Here is a 21,907-nt window from a genome sequence, read left to right as displayed (position 1 = left end):
CCATATACCTCCATACACCCAAGTAGTAGAATATTTACTACAGAAGTAGTAATTATCCCTGTTTTATTGGTCTTACATAATATAATTTTTTTTCTTAGACAGTGAATTATCGGTTAAATTAGCAGCAAACCACAATGATCAAAATGTTATGAAACAATGTAATATCTAAACATAGGTAGGGAGAGTAGCCCAAACATTGTACTCACATAAGAGTAATACATAATTTTACATAATTTTGCTCAAGTAAAAGCAAAAATTTGCCATCCGAGAAATAACTCAAGTAAGAGTAAAAGGTATTAGGTAAAAATACTTTTGAAGTACTGAGAAATTGATCATAAAATCTGATTTAATAATTTAGAATTAGACAATAAGACAGACAAAATATATAGAGATTCTGGTATTTTAAAAAGTAAAATAAGAAAACATTAAAAATAACATTCAGGAAGAGGGGAAAAAAAAACTTTCCCAAATCTAGGTTTTTCAACATCAAACTTATGAAACAAATCCTGTGTATTTGTTAGAACAGTGCAAATTACTTTTTAAAATACTGTTTACCTCCAAATGGTACAACGAACAGGAGATAGAAAATAACAGGGGAAAAAAGTTTTACTTTAACACAAAATGTGTCCCTGGTGCATCGCTAGTTATAACAAGTATGTCCTGTATTCAGAAAAAATATAAAATTTTACTCAAGTTAAAGTAAAACTCGTCTGAAAAGTACATTTTCTACAAAAATGTACATAGGGTACTACCCAACTCTATAACTATATTTCACTTTTTTAACTTGAGAATTTTATAGCGTATTATAATGAGAAACAACAGTAAAATGCGAATTGAATAAAAAAAAATAATAATTAAGAAATCTGTTTTCAACTTTTATTTTGAAATTTCATACCCAACGTTCGAGCGCGAGGCGGAGTTGTGAGAGGGGGGTCTGCTGTGGAGCAGCGAAGGGACTCACTCCATTCTCTCTCCGTTTGGGTGATACGTGTGTCAGCTGGACGGAACCGAAACACACGGGAGTGAACAACATTCGGTAAAAAATGTGAACGACAAGTCCGCTCAACAAAAGCGTGCCCAAAAGAGACCGAAAAAATGGACTCTGCGGGGAACAACACCAAGAAGAAGAAGAAGAAGTTGTGGCTCTGTGGTCTCCTTTGGTGGTCGCTCCTGCTCGAGCTGACGTCTGGAGGTAACACTTCCTACGTTTCGTGAATGAAACAAAGGACTAAATGAATATATTTAATGTTACATTTAGGTCCAGCGTGTGCAAATGTCAATTATGTTCCAAAACGGTGAAGTTTGACGTGATTTTGTTACTTTGAAATCTAGGTTACTCCGTTGTGAATGTTACATGAAACTGCCATCTAAATCTGGCACAGTTAGAAAGAAACAAAGTTCAAAGTAAACGTGTTTTTCGTGTGCGGTTTTTTTTAAGCACAGAAAATTATGAAAGTGTCCCCAAAAAACAGTTTTTTGTTTTTCAAATCCACTATTTTGTTGTTTCTGCCTGCAGTGGTTCACAGGTCTTACATTGTTGACCCAGCAGGATTAAATAAAATCTGTATGGAGACATGCTGGTCAGGGGTTAAAGGCTGCAGAGTCATTAGTCTTTAGTTATTTGCACGTTATAAGAGCTGATAAATGCAGATTTCCTCTCTCATAACTAACATTTTTTTGGCGATCTTTGCCTGCATGGATGCCCACCCTGTACAGAAACGACACTGCAATGCCTACTGAACTGGCAGAACTTTCCGATTTAAACAGATTCAAAAGGATTTCCGTGTTATTGCATTGCGAGACCTAAGGGAGAGAGAAATCTTTGTTTCACAATCGAGCATTATTAAATCCATGTAGGCATCCCTTAGCTATTCTCCTTTATTTGAGCCTGACATGTGTCATCTAAATTCAGCTTTCATCCAGACACTGCCCTTAGGGGGATCATCCCAAATTATTCCACTTTGTCATTCACAGAAAATGGCTACAACGGAGACATTTGCCTTTGTGTCACTGTCTTTCTGATTCTGTCTTGCCTTCACACCACGAACCGAGCCTTTGCTCAAAAGATCCGCGTCTCGGGGTTTTGACAGTGCATCGGCTTCGCATTCGATTCAGTCATGTTGCATCCTCGGTCTGATGGATAAGCTGAATACACAGGCAGTGACAAGCACTGGTCTACCGCCTCAAATTAACTACAGGCCTGTGTGCTCTAAAAAGGTCACCCGCTTTGTTGTTAAGGTAGACGCTTGGCAAATCTTTCCAAAAAAAAAAAAAAAAAATGTCACTGCTGCAAAGGCTCTTGCCCCTGTTGACATGTAGATTACAGGATAGTGTTCAAAACAGCCTCCTGTTTGTTCTTTTGAAGGGACTCATTAAGGTTGGTGAGGTTTTTTTTTTTTTTTTTGTCTGATCGGCTGTACTCTTTCATTTACATACCTGCCAAAAATTGCTGTTTTGACGCCTTTTTCTGTATAAAAAACTGTAAAAATGATTTAAGTATTTGGAGAAAAGAGCTTCTAGCTTCACCAAATATTATGTCTGTTTGTGCAAATAATGTTTTAATGACAACTCCAGAAAACACTATTAATCTACTGCAAAACATGTTATTGGCTTTTTCATAACCAGCTTCCACGACGCCTAATTTTGTGCATAAAGCCACTCAAAATTAGGTAGGCATACAAATAAAACAGGACAGGCACCCACAGTGTTGGTTACACTGTACTGCTCTTGTTTTCTTAATGCATGTGAGCATGATGATTTAGTTTGCTTTGAGCGTCATTGACCCGTCACGAAAGTGTAAAAAACACAGAACATGCTGCTTTTAAGCTATTGTCTTTGTTTGGGTCAGCGGTATGGGAGGCTGCCCTGCAGCAAGAAGCTGTGATATGAAGTGTGTGAATCAGCTGGTCAGCCGAGGTCCTTCTGTGTGAACTTTGTCTGCTTGCTTGTGAGGCTTTTCTCCAAATCCTCCCAACTGTCTTAAACAGGATTTTAGTTTTCTTTTTTATGCTGTAAATTGCTCTTTGTACATATTTGTTGAACCTGTAGCAGGTTAGCATCACCTGCTTTTCTTATGATACAATCCTGCCCACTTATAAGTCCACAGTTTAGACCCTATTTGACGTATTTCTTTACTACTTTTCATGCAATCAATTTGATCTTGGAGGTTTTCTGATTAGTGCAAAATGCGTCCTTACAAACCATCTATAAGTGAACGGTGAATGTTTTGGATTGAATCATAATGAATAGTCATATGAGATTATCACAGTTTGATAACCTTAACAATACAATGCTTTCACTACATGGCTGTATTCACACAAATAGTTAATTTAAGACCTGATCTAATTGCTTTTATGCAATCAGAAAAGGCCTATTATTCCTGCAACATTCATTTATTGTCAATTTGATTTTCACACATAGGCTTAAGCAAAAATATAATGCACACCAGCTTGGTTTGGTAGCAGTTTTCACATGCTTAATTTGCAGAATATTATACCTTAGAAATTGTTCTGCTCTTTACAGATTAACACTAAGTGTTCAACAAATTGGAATTTGCTAAAGCTGTATAGGGGGAAAAAAATAACTTACTGTAATTGTTTAAACTTCAGCTTGATTGGCATGTACCGGTGACCTGTTGGAAACACCAAAAAAATCATCCATAATCGGCGCTAACATGTCCTGGTGTAACAACACTGTTAATTCTGTCTGTAGGATGTTTAAAAACTGAGAGAGGGAGCACAAAGGTGTAAGGATTGAAAAAGACATTTTCTACGAGATGTCGACAGTAACTGAGGAGACGATGCGAGTTTTGTGGAAACATGTTCCCACACGCTGGGAAAGAGAGCGAAACATGATGAAAATAACAGGAAGGCTAAATGTATGACGACAAGGTTGTTCTGTTTTATCCCTTCACCAGCTTTCACTCTCTGTCATTGGACATCAGAAGCAGAACTTTTTGTGGGTACAAACAAGGAATTTGACTTTGGTTTCCAACCCTCACTGCTCGACATGTTAGATTTGTAAATGTTGGCTACCTTTTGGAAAAGGTAAAGTAAAAATGTACATCCTCTGGGCCTATAGGGCATACCTCCCGGGTAACAATCCAATCTCCTACTGCTCTCTCACTGTTTTAATATCTTCTATATTATACTTTTCTAAAGAAAAACTAGAATTTTCTGACACCTTTATCTGCATATTAAAGATTTACAAAAACAATCTTTAGGTGCCATCCAATGAGCATCCCTCTTTCTTGCAAGCGAAAATATGTTCATACTTGTTTAGCATTTAAGGTAGGGAAATTGTAGGAACCTTCCATTCAGCCAGCTTATTGGCAGTACGAAGCAACAAGAAGGAGGCGCTCTGGTTTTCTGTCTTGCATTTAAGTTGCGAGGGCTGTAAACAATAAGCTAATTTGAAGGAAAACGATTTTGAAAACTTTGCTATACCTTGATACCAGAAATCAAAGGCCTGTGTGAACTTTCAGCTCGTCTGTTAGTTGACGTGTACGTATTTTTCCACATCGAGCACTTGCAAAAAGAAATACAGATATTGACTGTGTATAAAGTTGGGGAAAACATTAGGAAAGTATGCGATAATGACGGTGAATACTGTGATGACAATGAGAACTGGGCATATTCCCCATATAGTGAGTAACATATTGAAGAAATGAACCAATGCGAAATTAAAGTAACATCGTGCTGCATTTGCTGTTTTTAGTTTTAGTTTTTTAATGATGTTTCCAGAAGACACCTAATGCCCTTTTTAAAAGATTTTCTGCTACAGTGAACAAACAAAAGGCTCTTGAATACAAATAATTTGCTCTTTAAGTCTAGGTTAACCTTACGGTGTCTCTTTTCCTTCTGAATTAGCTCCCGTTGGGTCGTTACTGTATATCGACATGCCTTCCTTTATACATTTACATTACTAGTTCAACTGTGCTAAGAGATCACGCCGACTGAGCTCGATCAGATTCATTACAAATGAATGCAAGAATTTTTATGAGATTTAAAAAGAGCGCATGTACCCATAATAACTTTGTCCAGCCCAGTGAGTCTCTCTGGCCCATTATAGACTTGCCCACTGGCTTTTTAACTGCAAATGACTGAAAAACTGCGGACTGGGTGGCTTTTCTCCAGAGGCGGGGATGTTTGATGACCTTTCAGTGCGCGGTACTCTGGAGCTCGTTAAAAAACCGGTGGTGCCCGGGCATGGAGGCACATGAGAGCGCTTCAGAGAGAACGTCTGCACAGATTACAGGGGCCGTGGAAAACGGCGGGGAAGTGAGGTAGAAGAAACAGCTGGGTCCGTCTGCCACGCCACTTCCAGAACAAGAGGCAGCAGACAATGTGGGGACGTCAGAGCCTTTCATGTTCAGGTTGACGGTTCCTGTCACTGCAAGGCAGGCCCAAGCATGCCCGACTCTCTCCTCGCTACTTCAAACCTCCACCGTCTCTGTTTGGGTTCCGCTATTATGGCATTAAAGGCAAATGCCTTAAACACAGCATATGTCGTCCTTACGGCGTTGGGACAACTTTCTACCGGAGCTACAAATGAAACTGCAGTTCTGTCGCTGTGCGTAGCCTCGAATTGTGTTTCTGACAGAGGTGCTTATTAGTTTAAAGGTACCACTTCACACCAGTGTTTTAATGCGCGTTAATCATAATGGTTGGGTACAAAAATAAAGCATAACCGGCCCACCTTGAAGGAAAATTTTAGGAATAAAAAAAAAATAATTCATAAGAAGCAGGTTTCTAATCCGGAAAGCTGTAATATTCAAACTGCCTGTGTTGTAACGCTCAGTTATTGTGTGTGATTTGTCATCGCGGACTCCGCTTTACTTCTATTTTATTTTAATTAACCATTTTTTTTTATAACTACATGTCACATGCAAGCTACGTTAGGACAACAATGTTGGGCTTTGAGTTCATCTCTGTTTGTTCCTGTTCCTGTAGCTTATTTTTTTAAAATATTTACTACGGTTTGATCTCACTGTTTCTCTAATTCTCTATCCATTCACTTGGGAAAAAAAAATTCTCTAATGCCTCTCTTTCAGCTTCCTTCTACGGAGACGGCTTCATCCAGCTGAAGGCAACAGAGTCGTCCGACCAAAACGTGCTCCGCGTTCGCTTCCGCACCTCCAGCACCGACGGGCTGATGTTTCTCGCTGCCGGCCAGGCCTCCTACTTCCTACTAGAGCTCCACGCTGGTCGCCTGCAGGTCGGTACGACTATGGCTGCAGTACACGAGCAAAGGTTTGCATGCGGATATGAAAGTCCAAGTGCAACCATGCTTTTATATGCAGAAAATACCGTTGCTCTGCTGCAAACCGTTCAGGCAAACACTGTAAGCTGTAAGTGTTTCATTGTTGACAATGTCAGTGTCTCTGTACAGAAAATGTTTTTTTTTTCCATCATCACAATCTCACCACTACTCTTTGATCTTCTGCGTCTCGATCACTAACATATAGTGTATTAATGGTGGGACTAAAAAGACAACGAAAGTCCCTCCAAGCAGAATTCGACTGAATGAAACATAGCCTACTACGAATGCAAGTATTTTGTGATTGTGATGTTGCACACGTTACAATTGCAATAACAATTGTGACTTAATCCGTTTGTAAGCAAAAGTTCTGCACGTTTGACTAAAACAAATTCCTTGAGACTAAGCTAACACTAGTTACATTTTAACTCTTGGGGATGAATCGCACTGACACACGTGTTGAATATTTCCACTTCACCGAGCACAAAGGGTGAACAATGCTTTATGGGCTATAAAGTGGCAGTGCTCACCATTTTTTTTCCAGCTTGGGGTCTCACTGTGGGAGTCAGACGTCATTGTTGCTCCCTGGAAGCTCGTACACGTTTAGCTCCACAGCAAGCCTTGACAAGCATGTCATCTAAATGCAGCATTAGTCTGAGACATTGTTATGATGTTCTGTGGTCGTAGCTCAGGGCAAATAGATAATGGTGCTTTTCCTGCACTCAAACCCAGACAGAGTTCGCTGTTTTGACAACAGGTGACATCATAAGCAGCCCGAATCCCGCCTTGCTTTTCTCATTGTGTCGCAGTATCTACAGCTTATCTTTTTTTTTTTTTAAAACTCCTACACCTGATAAAGTCATACTTTTAGTAAGGATATGTGTTTTGTTGTAAGATTAAGATTATCGATGGCATCCTGGATTTGCTAAAGAGAATCTATATCAAACACTAAAGCATTGTCTTTTCATTAACATATTTGTTTGCAGCGCTTTTTACCATTTAGTCAAATTAAAATCACAAGTTTAATGTATATTATTGGGATTTTATGTGACTAACACAAATTTGTACATAGTTCTGAAAAGGAAGACAATGATTCATGAGATTCAAGTTTTTGTAAAATATTAGATTTTCCGGCTTTTACAGTTGCAAGGATCTGTCTATACCAGCTTTGCACATCTATAGAATTTTACCTTATTATTCTTAGTAAAATATTTCAACCTCGGTCGGATTGGCTAAAGAGCTAGTGTGTACATCATCTTACAATTCTTACTACAAGTTTTAAATTGCTTTTACGTTTGAGCAATTGATTTGACAATTCTTAGTTTACTGTATGCATGTTTAGGGTAATTCTCCTGCTGAAAGGCGAACCTCTTCCTCAGTCTCCTGTCTTTTGCAGCCTTTTACAAGTTTTCTTCCTAGGATTACAGTCCAGTCATGATACAAAAATTAAAAAAACTTTACCAATATTAATAAGAAGACTCAATAATGGCATTGAAAACACCACAGCATTTTTTGAAGGATCAGTGTTATTTTATTATATGACATACAATTAATTAGTAGGAGACACTTTAGCCTATGTTTTGAGAAATACTATATAGCTTTGATTCAGTCACACAATTATTTTATTTTATGATAATTGTTTGTGCTTCCATCTACCAGTTCGCTGTTGATACAAATAAAGTTTCCTACTGAGAGTTGAATAAAGAATAACTCTAAATAAAATAAATGTTGCAAAACAAACATGGATTTGGTTCATTCAAGACATATTTTTACAGTGCAAACAAGGATCTGGTCCATGCAGATATATTTAGCAGCAGCCCTGTACAGTTCTTGTCTTTCTGGTAATTGTGCTCAATGTTTTCTTTACTGATCATCTACAGCAGCATGGTAGGCTGCTATGGGTTTCTGCTTTAATTGACAGCTTCAGTCTGGCTCCACCGTTATCTGTGTTATTATTAGCCCTGTTACCATCTGATAGCTTTACAGTTTGACAGAGAATTAGAGGAACGAGACGTACTGGTTTGTTTTGTTGCTTCACTATTTATTAGCTAACATTTAAACAGATAGCATTAGCTCTTATCTTATGTGAGCTTTGCTACTTTGCTGTTGCAGATTCAGTTTTACTGACCTTTTTACGTTCCTGTCAAACATCCGTGTCATAGCATTAGCTTGTAGTGCTAAGATAAGATAGGAATTCCTTTCACGTTCATCAATTCAGTAAATTCTGCTGTGACAGTGGCAAAAACACACAGCTGTTAAGAGATGAGAAAAGAAAAAAGAATACAAGGAAAGACAAGTAAACTGTCTAATCTAAAGTTAGCTCTAAAGAAAACACCAAGAGAAGAGTATAAGTGTAAATACATAAATTCCGAAATACACCTGACCATCCGATCCGACGTGAAATCGCCTTAGTGTATGCCTATTGGGCTAAAGAGGGTCACACATGTTTTTCTGCTGGCTGCACTCAACATGTTAGCAGAGTTTAATTTCTAATAACAGATCAATGTTAAGATGAGATGCTGCAGGGAGGCTGAGTATCTCGATTCCCGCATCGCTGCAGCCATTTATATTTACGAATACAGAGTGAAACTGAACTCTTATAAACTCACTGAACAAAGGTAAGGATCTCAAAAAGTTTGTCAACACAAAGCAGTTGCTGCTGGGTGGCTATTAGCATGTAAAAAATTTTAGTTTTTGTAATCAGCTTGTTTTTTTCTTGTTTTTGCTTCTTTTAGGTGAAACTGGACCTTGGATCAGGGGAGCAGGTTTTAGAGTCAGAACGAGGTGTCCAGCTTAATGATTTGGCCTGGCATTCAGTGGAAGTCCACCATTTGCATTTAAACGTCACTTTGACTGTCGACAAAAACTCTCACACAAGCATAAAGATGCCTGGCTCTCTTCGATATCTCCACATTAAAGATGGTCTTTATGTTGGAGGCACGGGAGGCTTGGACAAAATCTATCTTCCAAGAGACTTAATCGGCTTCCGAGGCTGCATGGATGAGGTGGTGTTCAATCAACACGACTTGCTGTCATCCCTGAGGCCGTACACTGGATTCAAAAATATTTATGAAGTCTCATTAGGCTGCAGTCCCCAGTTCTTCGCCACTGAAGAAGATCCTATCAGCTTTTTCAGTTCCAGGGCCTATATTTCCCTACCTACTTGGATTCATCATCATCATCATCACCATCATCAGCAGGCTACATTTGAGTGTGTTGTGCACACCTCAGCCACAGAGGGTGTAATCCTCTACAGTTCAGCCAGGGATGAAGGCTTTGTGGCTCTGGAGGTACAGGAAGGTTTTCCAGTAGCTGTTGTAGGCAAAGGTGGAGTCAAAACCGAGCTACGTTCTCAAACATCCATCAGTGACAGAAAATGGCATTCTCTCAAGTTGCAATTCAGTTCCAGAAACCTTCAGCTAACAGTGGATGAAGAAACGGTGAAGAGCAGCATTAGCTCTCACTCAAAGAGGCTTCATCTCAAAGGTTTTCTTTTTGTTGGCGGCATTGATGATGGTACCAGGTTAGAGGCGAGAAAGGCAGGTCTTGTCTCTGTTTCAGGAAGGCGTGTCAGAGGTGGCTCCTTCAAAGGATGTTTAAGGAACATTGAAATAAACAAAGTTAAGATGGGTCTCTCTAAAGCAATAGTCACCAAAGATATCTCAGTAGGTTGTGAACCAGAGAAACCACCAGACGAATCAACCGCCGTGAGTCCTACAAGTACACCGAAACCAGTTTTGTACATTGTAACGCCAACATCGTCTCTTCAGATGTCAACCCTTGCAGTTGGCTTGGACAAAAGGTACGGCTCACATTTTGTGCATCTTAAAAGTCTTGTGGTCCAAGAAGGTGGTCGAGCCTCCCTTGAGGCCAAACATATCAAGATATTCCTGGACTTCAAGACACTTGGCATTCGACAGTCTCAAATTATGTTTAGAATTGAGGAGCAGCCAGTTAGAGGTCAGATAAGACTTGATGTCGATGAGGACCAAGAGGAGAACACCTTTAGCATGTTGGATCTTTGGCACGGGAGAGTGATGTATGTCCATGGAGGCTCTGAGGAGCCAGATGACTTCTTCATGTTCTCAGTGCGTTGTAGCAGCAGAAAAGCAGTTCCTGATTATTTGAAAGGCAGCAGACTATACCGCTACAACATAACTGTGACACCAACCAACGATGCACCCGAATTAAGTCTCCCTGAAGGAAATCTCTTTGTCTTGTTGGAAAAATCTAAGAAGCGTCTCACCACAGAGGTTCTGAAAGCAACAGACATAGACAGCAACTACACCGACCTCGTATTCTCTGTACTGGGAAATCTGAATGCTGATGCAGGGTACTTGGAGACGGAGAGCGACCCAGGCAAGGCTGTGACTGCATTCTCATACGTTGACCTAAATGAATTGAGGGTATACTACGTCCACACAGGTGTGAGAAATTCAAGGATAGTTCTGAGAGTTAGCGATGGAGACAAGGTCAGCAACACTGTGGTTCTAAGGGTCATGGCCGTAGAGCTAGAGTATAAGATTGCGAACAACACTGGTCTTGAGATCACCCAAGGAGAAACCGCTATTATTAGCTCAAAGCAGTTGGCCGTGCAAACGAATGCAGTGAAACAAACTGTAGACATCCGCTATGATATCATCGAACCACCACGGTTTGGAGAACTCCAGAGACTTCACTCAAGTGGGGAATGGAGGCACACAGAGTTTTTCTCACAAAGACTTCTAGAGAAAGAGCGCCTCAGATACGTTAGCACCTTCCAAGACATCCAGACCTCCAATGTCACTGATTATTTCAAGTGCAGAGTTAATGTGGCTGCGAGAGCAAACACTGAAATACTTTTCTCCATTGCTGTTAAGTGGGTGAAGTATCATTTGGCAAGGAATGTCATGATGAATATGGATAAAGTTAGAAAAGTGACCCTAAACTCAGAGCACCTTCTTGCAAGAGCCGAAAGTGTGGCCCTCTCAGATGATGACCTTTATTTCCGGGTTCTAACAACACCGAAGAAAGGAAAACTCCTTCTTGACGGCACGGTTTTGATGAAGAACTCAACCTTTAGCCAAAAGGATCTAACAGATGAAAAAGTCCATTATGAGCTAGTTGACAGACCGTTTGAGGACACAACTGACAGGTTCAAATTTCAGCTGGTCTCCAAACACGCACAGTCTGAAAATTATGATTATCAGTTTTCAATCAAAGCCGATATCAACACTGTGTTTATGAGAAACGAAGGCCTCTCCCTTCTGGAGGGAGAAAGTAGACTCATCACCAAAGATGAGCTCTTTGCAGAGACTTTAAGCACACGGGACATGTTCTACACGGTCATAAGCAGCCCCAAACATGGGAGGCTGGCCCGCATTAGTCAATCAAATTCCAATGACAGCTATGATAACATCTTGACCTTCAGTAATCAGGATATAATGCAGGAACGGTTAATGTACATCCACGATGACAGTGAAACGACACAAGATCATTTTACTTTTATTGCCTCTACCACCCAAGGGTTCAAGTCTTCTATTCTGGATGACGAGCTTGGCTCTAAAGAAGGAACGTTCAACATCTCGGTTCAGCTGGTAAATGACCAAAAGCCGATTCGAGTCATCGATAAAGTTTTCCATGTAGTAAGGAACGGACAGAAGCTGCTCACTACAGAGGATTTGCTTTATCACGACGCTGACTCTGACTTTGATGACGGCCAGCTTATCTACACCCGGCGGGGAATCCCAATAGGAGACCTGGTGCTGGTCAATGACACCACTCAGCCGCTCTTTCAGTTTCCACAGAAGGACCTGGAGGAGAGGCGGGTGTTGTTCGTTCACAAAGGTGCTAGCACCGGCAGGTTTGTTCTGTTTGTGTCAGATGGAAAAAACTTTGTGTCAGGCCTCTTAGATGTTAGCGCTCATGACCCTTTCCTGAAGGCTGGCAGCAACACAGGTCTACTGGTTCAGAAAGGACAGTCGGTATCGTTCACCACCAACAATTTCACCATCATATCAAACATGGATATCCGAGATGACCAGGAGGTCATTATCAAGTTGGAGGAGCCTCCCAGATATGGCAGTCTTTATCGTGATAAGACGAAGGTGGAGTCATTCACGCAGTCTGATCTAAAGGATGGGCTGATCTCCTACCAGCACGACGACGGCAACCATCTGGCAGACCATTTCAACGTGACTGTGAAAGCTAAAGGTCTGCAAATTACAGAGAGAGTTAATGTTAAGGTTTATCTAGAAAGTCATCAGAGGCCACCCATCATACAGCATCTAGACACTTTACTGGTGGAAGAGGGAAAACCAGTGAAGATTGATGAAGCTAAACTGGAGGTGAGTGTTTCAATAATGCACTTAGAATCTATCAGTAATACTTAATAAATGTTAAGGCTTTCATGTATTTAAAGGAAATTGGTAAACCATTACAATGTTATGTAATGGTTTACAGTTTCCAATAATTTATTCTTCCCCCCGTCATATTTCTTAGAGCCTGTTGTTTGTTCATGTATTTTTAAATCTTGACCGCTATAAATATCTGACTTAGTATCGTAGTTAACCTCTTTATTTAAACTGAGACCTCATGAAATTTGAGCCTGGAAAACAGACATTTTAACATGAAAATGGTATTATAACCTTTGAATCTGAAAATGTAGGGTCTTTTATGTCAATATAAGGGGGAAGATTGAACCGCACAATGTTTAAACAATAATATCAAGTAGCATTAGGATTTCAAAGAGGAAGAACATTCAGTGGGCAATGTGACGTTTTGAATCTAACCACAGAATGTTCTTGGTTTGGGGCAGGTTACCCACGAGGACAACCTGCCATCTGAGATTGTGTTCGCAGTCAAGGTTGCTCCGTCTCATGGCTTTCTCCGGCGCTTTGTCGAAGCAGAGGAGCGCTACATCGGAACCAAACAGTCGCCTGTCAAGACGTTTACCCAGGATGACATTAACAACGGGAACATCCAGTACGTTCAGGTGGAGCCCAGCGAAGTAAACGACACCTTCATCCTGGATGCTACCAATGGGGTCACTGACGTCAGCAACATTAGGATAACTGTGGACATCATCCCACTGCTCATTCCCCTGCACGTCACCAATTTCACCATAAATGAGGGCACCTCTAAAGCCCTGACGGAGGATGTGCTTAAAGTCACCAATAGGCACTTTACTGGACTGAACTTCTTTTATAATTTGACGAAGCCCCCTCACCACGGTCACATCGAGCACTCTCGACATCCTGGTGTGCCTATAACCACTTTCACCAGGAGGCAGGTGAGAATTCAGATAGACCTACAGAGAAATCGCACAGTTTCAGTGGTGAGAGAACTGCTCTATCCCCAGTGCCTTGTAAAAGTATTCATGCTTCTCGAACCTTTTTGAATGTTGTCTTTGCAATAACAGATTTCACCTCGTATGTTTAAAGTTGTTGTCCAGTTGGAAGGTGAACCTCTGCCCCACTTGTAAAATCGCCCTGTATGTTGCTCTGTCCATCTCCTCAACAACTCGGGACCTTTTGCTGTCCTACTGAGCAAAAGCATGACACGGCCACCACCATGTTTCGTAGTGGGGATGGTGTTTAGGCTGATGTATAGTGTTAGTTTTCTGCCTCATCTTGTGTTTTAGATGTTGGCTAAAAAATCCAACCGCAGCAGATTATGTCATGTTTACTGTGACCCCTACATGAGTTGCAGGAAAACTACAATGGGGGTGTTCTTTATCTTTCTCTCAGAAATTCAACAGTCTCACCATTGATCCCAACAGGCCAGATTTATGGAGTGCTCTTAGTTATGTCTGTGCAAATTCTCAGTTATCCAGGTCATCGCAACAGCAAACAGGTTTTAATCGGAGACAACCGGACTTTCGTTCAGTTCTTTCTCTTAGTTATCCTCTCAATAGATGCTCCCACCTCAGCGGTGGATCTCTGCAGCTCCTCCAGAGTTTGTTTGGGCCCCTCGGCTTCTGCTCTGATGAATTTCCTTGCCTGGCCTGTCAGTTTAGGTGGACACCAGTGTGTTTGTAGGGCTGCAGTTTTTGGATGTTGGATTAAACATCAGAATGCTTTCTGTTCACTAATGCTCCCCTGCGAATCTCTGAAGCCTTCATGGAATAGTTTGAGTTTTATTTAGATTCATCGTCATCCCTGATTGAAGGTTGTGGCTGTATGGAGACAAAATATCAGAAAGGTTAAGGGGTATAAATATTTTTGCAAGGTACTACAGTGTAGCTCACTGTTGTTGTTACTATCCCTGAAACATTCCAGTGATTCATCAAGGTAATTAGACTGATGGCAGTGATTATTTTCATACTTCCACCTTGAACACTGGAGTTCTTATCTTAAATGTTTGCATGTTTTTAGTCTTGGAAACCTTAGTCATACCAACATAACATTCCCTCCATGAAGAAATTAAAATAAGACTGCTGCCCTGACTTGATCGGGCTTACTTGACGTGTCCTCCAGCTCTAGTTGGAATCTATTCTCCTTGATCATTTTAAGTAATGACTATGAACAATTTTTTTTCTGAAATTTTTTAAATGTCATTATTATTATTTACCCTCTTGTACAGGACAACCTGTCTCATTTAGATTTGCTATATAAAGGTCTATTAATAATAATAATAGTAGTAAGTCATGTCAACTCTTGCTTATATTTTTATGCCTATTGTAGTCTTCTAAGTTAGTTTAAAATAACCACCAGTTTCCATTTCCCTGTATGGTTTTTGCTTCCTCCTCAGGTGGAACATGAATTTATTTACTACGTCCACGACAGCAGTGAAACCTCGGTCGATAATTTTACGGTGGTGGCCAACGACACAGGCTTGAGGAAGCAGAGTGTCGCCCAGACGGTTTACATCGAGCTTACAGCTGTTAATGATGAGCCTCCTGTCATTACAGCCAACAGGGTCCTCAGGGTGAGTCTGTTGCTCTATATTTAAACTCTGCACACTTTCTTCCTGCCAGTCGATCTGGCACCGCTGTCAAAAAATTTTCATGGGGTCATTTTTAAGTAGCCATGCAAGGGGGCGGGGTGTGCTATGTTTGCTATGTGGGTTCTCAGAGGACTGGAAGCACAGGGCTGAAAGATGTAGCCAAACTTTGTTGGAAAGTGTCTGTGATGATATCTAGTGACTTTAAGATTGAGCTGCAATTCTGTTTAGTTTACTGGAAACGACTTTTGGACTTTGTTTATTCAGAGAAACATTTCTGGTTGAATTTTATTTGATGGTAATAGAAATGAAAGCTGTTAGACATTATTACCAGCTTTTTTGAACAATGTCATTGTATGCTGCTTGTTAATCCAGAAATCTCTGTTAGATTTAGTAGGTGGAGCAGGATGGCATCCACCTGGGAAGAGAATTCAGAGTATTTTTTTTTTTTGTCTTTTGTGAACAGCTTTGCTCCAGGTGCAGCAAATTCCTTTGACATCCTGCAGTCTCAGAAAAGAGCAACCTCTCTTTTTCTAGCACGATAGATTAATTAAAAGCTAGACTGAACGTAATGTAGGTCCAGACCAGGCAATAGTTTTATTTTATTTAGTTGTTGTTTTTTTCAGGGTTATCAAGTGCACTGCAAAACTGAAATAGAAATAAGTAAATAAATACATTTTCTTGAAATGAGTGTATTTGTCCTTGATTTAAGCAAGTAAATAAGATGATCTGCCAGTGGAGTATTTTGACCCCTTAAATAAAATGATTCAATATCCTGCACTTGAAATAAGATGGAGAGATGACTTGGTCATATTTTAAGTGCAAAAATCCTATTCCATTGGCAGATCTTATTTATCTGCTCAAATCAAGGACAAATACAGTCATTTAAAAAAAGTACAGATTTTTAGTTCTGTTTTTGCAGTGTAATTATTTATGCACAACAGTTTAATCCAGATAGGTATTAATTTATTACAAATAAAGATCACTTTTCAACATATTATGTTTTCCCTATATATATTAAAGTGAAAGACAAGGTTTTAAATGTTTTTTATTATTATTCAATAAAACTGTATTTAACCCGTATATGCCCACTGATATTTAAAATCTCATTTAGAAAGGTCACCTGGACAACAACTTTTAAGCAGAAATAATATATCAGTGGCCACAAGGTGGCTGTCTGCCACCATCTGGGAACTGTGAGCGCAACAGCAACAAGAACACTGCAGATGTATATTTTATACATACATACTAGATGATGTATAAAGCTGCTCACAATTGACAGTCATAATTTTAGTTAAAAGAGGGCTTTGCCTTGTTATTAACGAAAGAATCATAAGGCCAACATCCAATTAGAGGAAGTTAAATGTTCTCCTTATTCACTGGTGGTACAGATTATAAAGATAAAGATAATTAAAACTGTCTCTCAACAGCAACACATCAAAGTAGTAGAGATTTGTTAGTTTAGACTTGCACGGTTTCAACATAAGAGTCAGTTGCGGTCACATTCTTTGTGTTTATTATGCTCTCCTCTGAAGGTGTTGCCTGATGAACATCAAACATCCAGCCGTAATTAAGAAGCACACTTGATCCCAGGAGGCTTTTTATGCGAACTGATCTCATGTGGCGTTTTTTCTTTGAATCTTCTGAGTCACTTTGACGCTGTTCATCAGTCCTGCTGTGACTTCCTGTTAAATGAGGGATTACTGGAGGTGCAGTTGTCTCCCACCAGAGCGAGCGACACTCATATGTGAGATGAGCTTTCTCATGTGGGTGGTTGTTCTGCTCCAGGGCTGGTGTGAGCTCTGTGGTAGGTAATTGCTAAGTGATAAAGTTCCTCAGGCTTCTGCTGCAATAAGATACATATAAAACCAAGTTAAGGACATTTCGCTCTTGATAATATCTGACAGTTTTATCCAATATATAGTATCTGCCTAAAAAGTAATATGGTACTGTGGCATTTCTTACCATATGAACCAATAAACAAAATTTTTTTGGTCCTGACCATGTGTTAATGCTAGAAAAAGAAAAAAACCTTAAAAGAAAAACGCACGACGTGTCAAATAGTTTTACTTATTTATCAAACGCTGAGCCAAAATGCAACAGTATAAAAGCCTCTCTGTAAAGGCAAAGGTTGTGGCAGTTTGCTGATTTATAGCATTCAGTGGTAAGAAGAACATCAATTTGGAATGACCTTTAAAGGAATCAGTTGAATGAGGATTTGAGAGTAATTTAAAAAATAATAATTTACAAAACATTCAACCTGTTGACCAATTTTCTATTTCAACAAATTCACCTTAGATTTTGATCACATAGTCATGCATTCATTGTCTTCCGCTTCTGAGATCGACTCGTGGGGACAAACAGGGCCAGGAGGCAAACACCAGCCATCCCTCTTGCCAGCAACATCCTCCAGCTCAATCTAGGGGATCACAAGGTGTTCCCCAGCCAGAGAGGATATATAGTTCCTCCAGCAGGTTCTGGGTCTTCTTCAATTGCCCGGAAAAGCTCTGAAGGGAAGTGCTAAGGGGGCTTCCTGATCAGGTGTCCATATCACCTCACCTGGCTCCTTTCGATGCGGGGAAGCAGCGGCTCTACTTTGATCTCCACCTGAATGACAAAGCTCTTCACCTCATCTCTACGGCTGAGCCCGCCCACCATCTGCAGGAACCTAATTTCAGCCATTTTCAGTCATGATCCATACCTCCTGACCATAGGTGAGGGTCGGAACATAGACGGATCAATAAATCAAGAGCTACGCGTTTTAGCTCTGCTCTTTTCTTTTTCTTTTAGCACAACAGACTGGAGCAGCACTGTATTAATGCAGAAGAAGCCTCCACCCTACCATGATTGCATAGTGTTCTGCTAAATAGTAAAAAAAAAAAAAAAGTAAATTTCAGACTCCAGACCGTTGAGTTAGCATGTTATATATTGCAGATAATAGACAGACCAAAGAACAGATGTTTGACCATATTGCACAGCACCACTGTTATAACGCAACACAACATATTAGCACAAACACATCATTTCAGCGGTCAGGCATGGTAGTGGAGGGGTCATCATTGGGGCTTGTGCTTCTGTCACAACACCTGGATTGTGTGTTTACCATGAACATCTGTATGCTAAAGTATTCTGCAATCACTTTTTAGGGCATCTTTGTAACGGCCATAGCTTGGTTTCAGTCTACTCACACAACAAAACACTGATAAAAAAGCACAATAGTATTTTTTTAATTCAGTAAAGTCAATCACTATCGCTTACTTTTAATCCCTTCTAATAAGCATTGCATCTCCCTAGCTGTTTAATCATATGATGTTTCGGTGGATTTCGTATTTGTCTTTTAGCATTCTCTTCCACCAATCAGTTCACTTCTTGTGTTGTTGACGTTTGTCACGTTAACCACCTGTCGGGGATCAGAAAAACCCCTCGACACATCAGCGAGCGTTCAGTAAACTTGCTGTTTGCTAAGTGTGAACAATGAGACATTTCTGTGCTCAGACTGTTAAAATAAAACGCGGCACATATTGCCTTGCAAAAGTATGACACCTCAAACTTTTTTCCCCCTTATTTTCCACACTAGAACCAGAAACTTCTAGTTGTTGTGGCACTTGGGGGCTTTGAAAATGTTGGGTGTCACATTTTCAAAGTCTTGGCCTTGGCTTTCAAGACCACAGCTGCATGCATCCTTTTGTTGCTGCAACTTGGGTGTTAAACTCCTGTTTGCATTCAAATGAAAGCAAGAAAGTTTTTCTTTACTTTCACTTGAACGGTCCCACCCGTACCCTGATGAGAAAATGACAAGAGGGAGAACCATTTTCCAGTGAAGTCTGGTGACGTTTCCCTGATCTCCATGCCTTTAGCTAATGCTAAGTCAATTAATGTTTAGCTGGGTGTATGTGCTTTCAGACTTGCCTGGTTTGTCTGTTTAACTTGTTAACAGCTTGTCAGATTTATTGGACAAGTGGCATGTCTGTCTGCTTACATACAGGAGGCCTTTTTATTGGTTAGCTTGCTAATGAGCGGCCACAGGCAAGGTTTCTTTGAATGTTTGCACAAACGAACTCATTAAAGCCCATTGCTGATTGCAGGCGTTAAAATGGCCTGGATTTATTTTCAGCCCTGTTGATATCCCGTTTTTCTGTTGCAACGGATTCCCTTTATAGTACCGCGTTGAACCCATCCCTTAGGGAGCAGTGTGCTGCCAACGCTGACGGGCGCACAGGAAGCAATCTGTGGTGAAGGATCTTGCTCAGGGACCCAAACTTGAGTTTCGAACCATCAACCTTTAGGCCCTTCACAAACTGGCTCTGTAACCGCTAGACCACGACTCCCACGTCAAGATTTTTATCTGCATTTATATCAGAATCAGAAACCTCATTACCAGGTGCCATTACAAAAAACCTTTCAGGACTAGAACATTTCTCTGGTGAGAATGGTCCAAAACCACAAAGTCAGCAAAAAAAAATCAAAAGGTACAAAAAGTGAAAGAGGTTATCACCCTGTTGCATTATTTGCAAGGAGATGATGATATATCCGGGCAACAGTAGCTCCTCTGGCCTGAGGTCTACAGGCTTATCCTTCACTGTCAAGGTTCTGCATGCTTCAGTAGTTTTGTGCTCTGTGTGTCAGTTATTTCCTCTGTTACTTTGTGGTAGCTGCAGGCTCTTCGGTGTGCATGGAAGTAGGAATTCACCTCAGCTTGTCAACACGCTGAAATGCTCTGAAAAATGTTTACAGTCCTGTAGGGTTATTTTTAGCCCTGGTTGTCCTTGATGTAGGCAGTGTTCATATTATTTTTATTTCTTTTGCTTTAGGTTGGTTTTGTCCTGATATTAGTCTTGCCTGAGTCAGAAATATATTTTTTAGAGTAATTCAGCCATATTATAATATGCTGTGCTTTGCAAAAGTATGCACGCCCTTGGAAGTTTATTCACATTCAGTCTCATGACAACCGCAAACATCAATGTATTTCTTGGCGAAGCAGCCAAGAGGTCCAGAGTACGGCTGGAGGAGCTGCAGATATTGACAGCTCAGGTGGAATAAGTTGTTGACAGAAAACCTTTTAGTTGTTTACTCCAAAAGTTTGGGCTTCATGGAAGAGTGGCAAGAAGAAGAAAGCCATCGGTGAAGTGGGCAGATCCCATTTAGGGGACACAGCAAACCTATAGAAAAAGATGCTCTGGTCACATTAGATCAGGATTTGACTTTTTGTCCTAAATGTAAAATGCTATTTGTTGCAGAAAACTCGCATTGCATGTCACACCATCTCCATGGTGAAACAAGTTGCTGGCAGCATTATGCTGTTATGCTGCTTTTCTCCAACAAGGAATAGGTTAGCATTGATGGGAAGGTGGATCAAGCTAATTACACTTAAAAATCAATGTTTACAAGTGCTTTATATTAAATGTGGCAGATTTTTTTCTTTCTTTCTTTTGAACAAACGTTATGGCCCCAATTTAGCTCTATAGCTGAGCCAAAGGTATTTTTCAAGAAAACTTGGCAAACATTCAATCTCCAGATGTCCAAAACTGTTAGAGACAAGTCCTGGAGGCTTCCAGCTGTGAGTGCAGAAAAGGGGTCTTTGCACGGTTTCTATTTGTAAAAGGTCTTTGAAAGCTATGTAGGATTTACCTTCCACTTAACAGTTCTACAATTTTGTGACAGTCAGATACATCCATTTAAAATACACTGAAGTTGTAATTTTACAAGTCAAAGAGCTAAAAGGTAATAAATACTATTGCGAGGGAGTTTAATACATAATACATAATGTGGGAAACATATCTAAAGAAAAAAAAAGAAAAAAAAACTTTAAACTGTATTTGAAGTGTTCCTCTCTCAGTTCTGTTTTAAATTGCAAGGCGCTTCTGAAAGAGCTGGACTTACATTTTATCTGTTCTGTCAATTTATGAATGCCAATAATCATATTAGTTTACCACAAATTAATTGACTTTCCTATTTCCATTGAGAGACCTGTCCAGTGTGCGTACCTCCTCTACCCCGATGAGAGCTGGAGATGGGCACTCGCCCCTAACCCTGCAAGGGGAGGGAGGGACAGATTTCTAGTTACATCTTTTTATCTCATCTTTTGCCTCAATTTATAACTAAACAAGACTGTTACTTTCTATGCAAAAAAAAAATGTCCACCTTGCCTGTACTTCTTAAAGCACCTGTTGCGTTGTTGTATGTTGTCTCTCTAGGTGTGGGTCTCATCAGTTACGGAAATCACACCGGGGGATCTTAGGGTCGAGGACCTTGATACTCCAGCAGAGGAGCTACACTTCATGGTTACCCCACCCAGCAACGGACACCTGGCCCTTAAAAGCAACCCCATGAAGGCAGTGCTGAACTTCACACAAGCCCACATAGACCAAGGACAGCTGCTGTTTGTCCACAAAGGTAACACTATTTTATATGCAGTAGTTCTCACTGTGGCATTATTTTTCAGTTTCCTTTTACCTCCCCTAGAGGATGCTGTAGGAAGGTAATAGTCTGATTTGAGTGTAACTTGTGTCTGCTCAGGGAGTGAAAGTCATCAGCAAGAACTGCATGCAGTTTTTGTTACTGTGTCCTACTGTATTCTGTTTTAATTAAGCTTTTCACTTGTTTTTGAACCCAGAAAAGGTTGAAAACCCCACCATACGTTTAAGGCATTTTGTTATTGGATTAAAAAAATGAATGTGTTATTTTGTCTTGAATCTTTATGGCTTCAATTGATGGTTTGGTGTCATTT

General features: G+C 40.2%; 1 protein-coding gene across 2 annotated transcripts in view; it reads left to right on the top strand.

Annotated features, from left to right (window-relative positions):
* The first annotated feature begins 929 nt into the window (after positions 1-929).
* The window catches only part of cspg4b (chondroitin sulfate proteoglycan 4b), a 32,964-nt gene continuing 11,986 nt past the window's right edge, over positions 930-21,907 (top strand). The window contains exons 1-6 of one of the 2 annotated variants that reach the window (XM_012865626.3): positions 930-1,192; positions 6,053-6,216; positions 8,994-12,584; positions 13,055-13,528; positions 14,989-15,165; positions 21,375-21,573. In XM_012865626.3, the coding sequence (XP_012721080.2) occupies positions 1,096-1,192; positions 6,053-6,216; positions 8,994-12,584; positions 13,055-13,528; positions 14,989-15,165; positions 21,375-21,573 (4,702 nt within the window). In that variant the 5' untranslated portion in view covers positions 930-1,095. The remainder of the gene's footprint in view (positions 1,193-6,052; positions 6,217-8,993; positions 12,585-13,054; positions 13,529-14,988; positions 15,166-21,374; positions 21,574-21,907) is intronic. The other variant, XM_036144002.1, reaches the window with a different exon arrangement.

Source organism: Fundulus heteroclitus, chromosome 12 (assembly GCF_011125445.2).
Source record: "Fundulus heteroclitus isolate FHET01 chromosome 12, MU-UCD_Fhet_4.1, whole genome shotgun sequence".
Lineage (NCBI taxonomy): Eukaryota > Metazoa > Chordata > Actinopteri > Cyprinodontiformes > Fundulidae > Fundulus > Fundulus heteroclitus.
The sequence above is the reverse complement of the archived record's forward strand: the minus strand, read 5'-3'. Positions and strand labels throughout refer to the sequence as shown.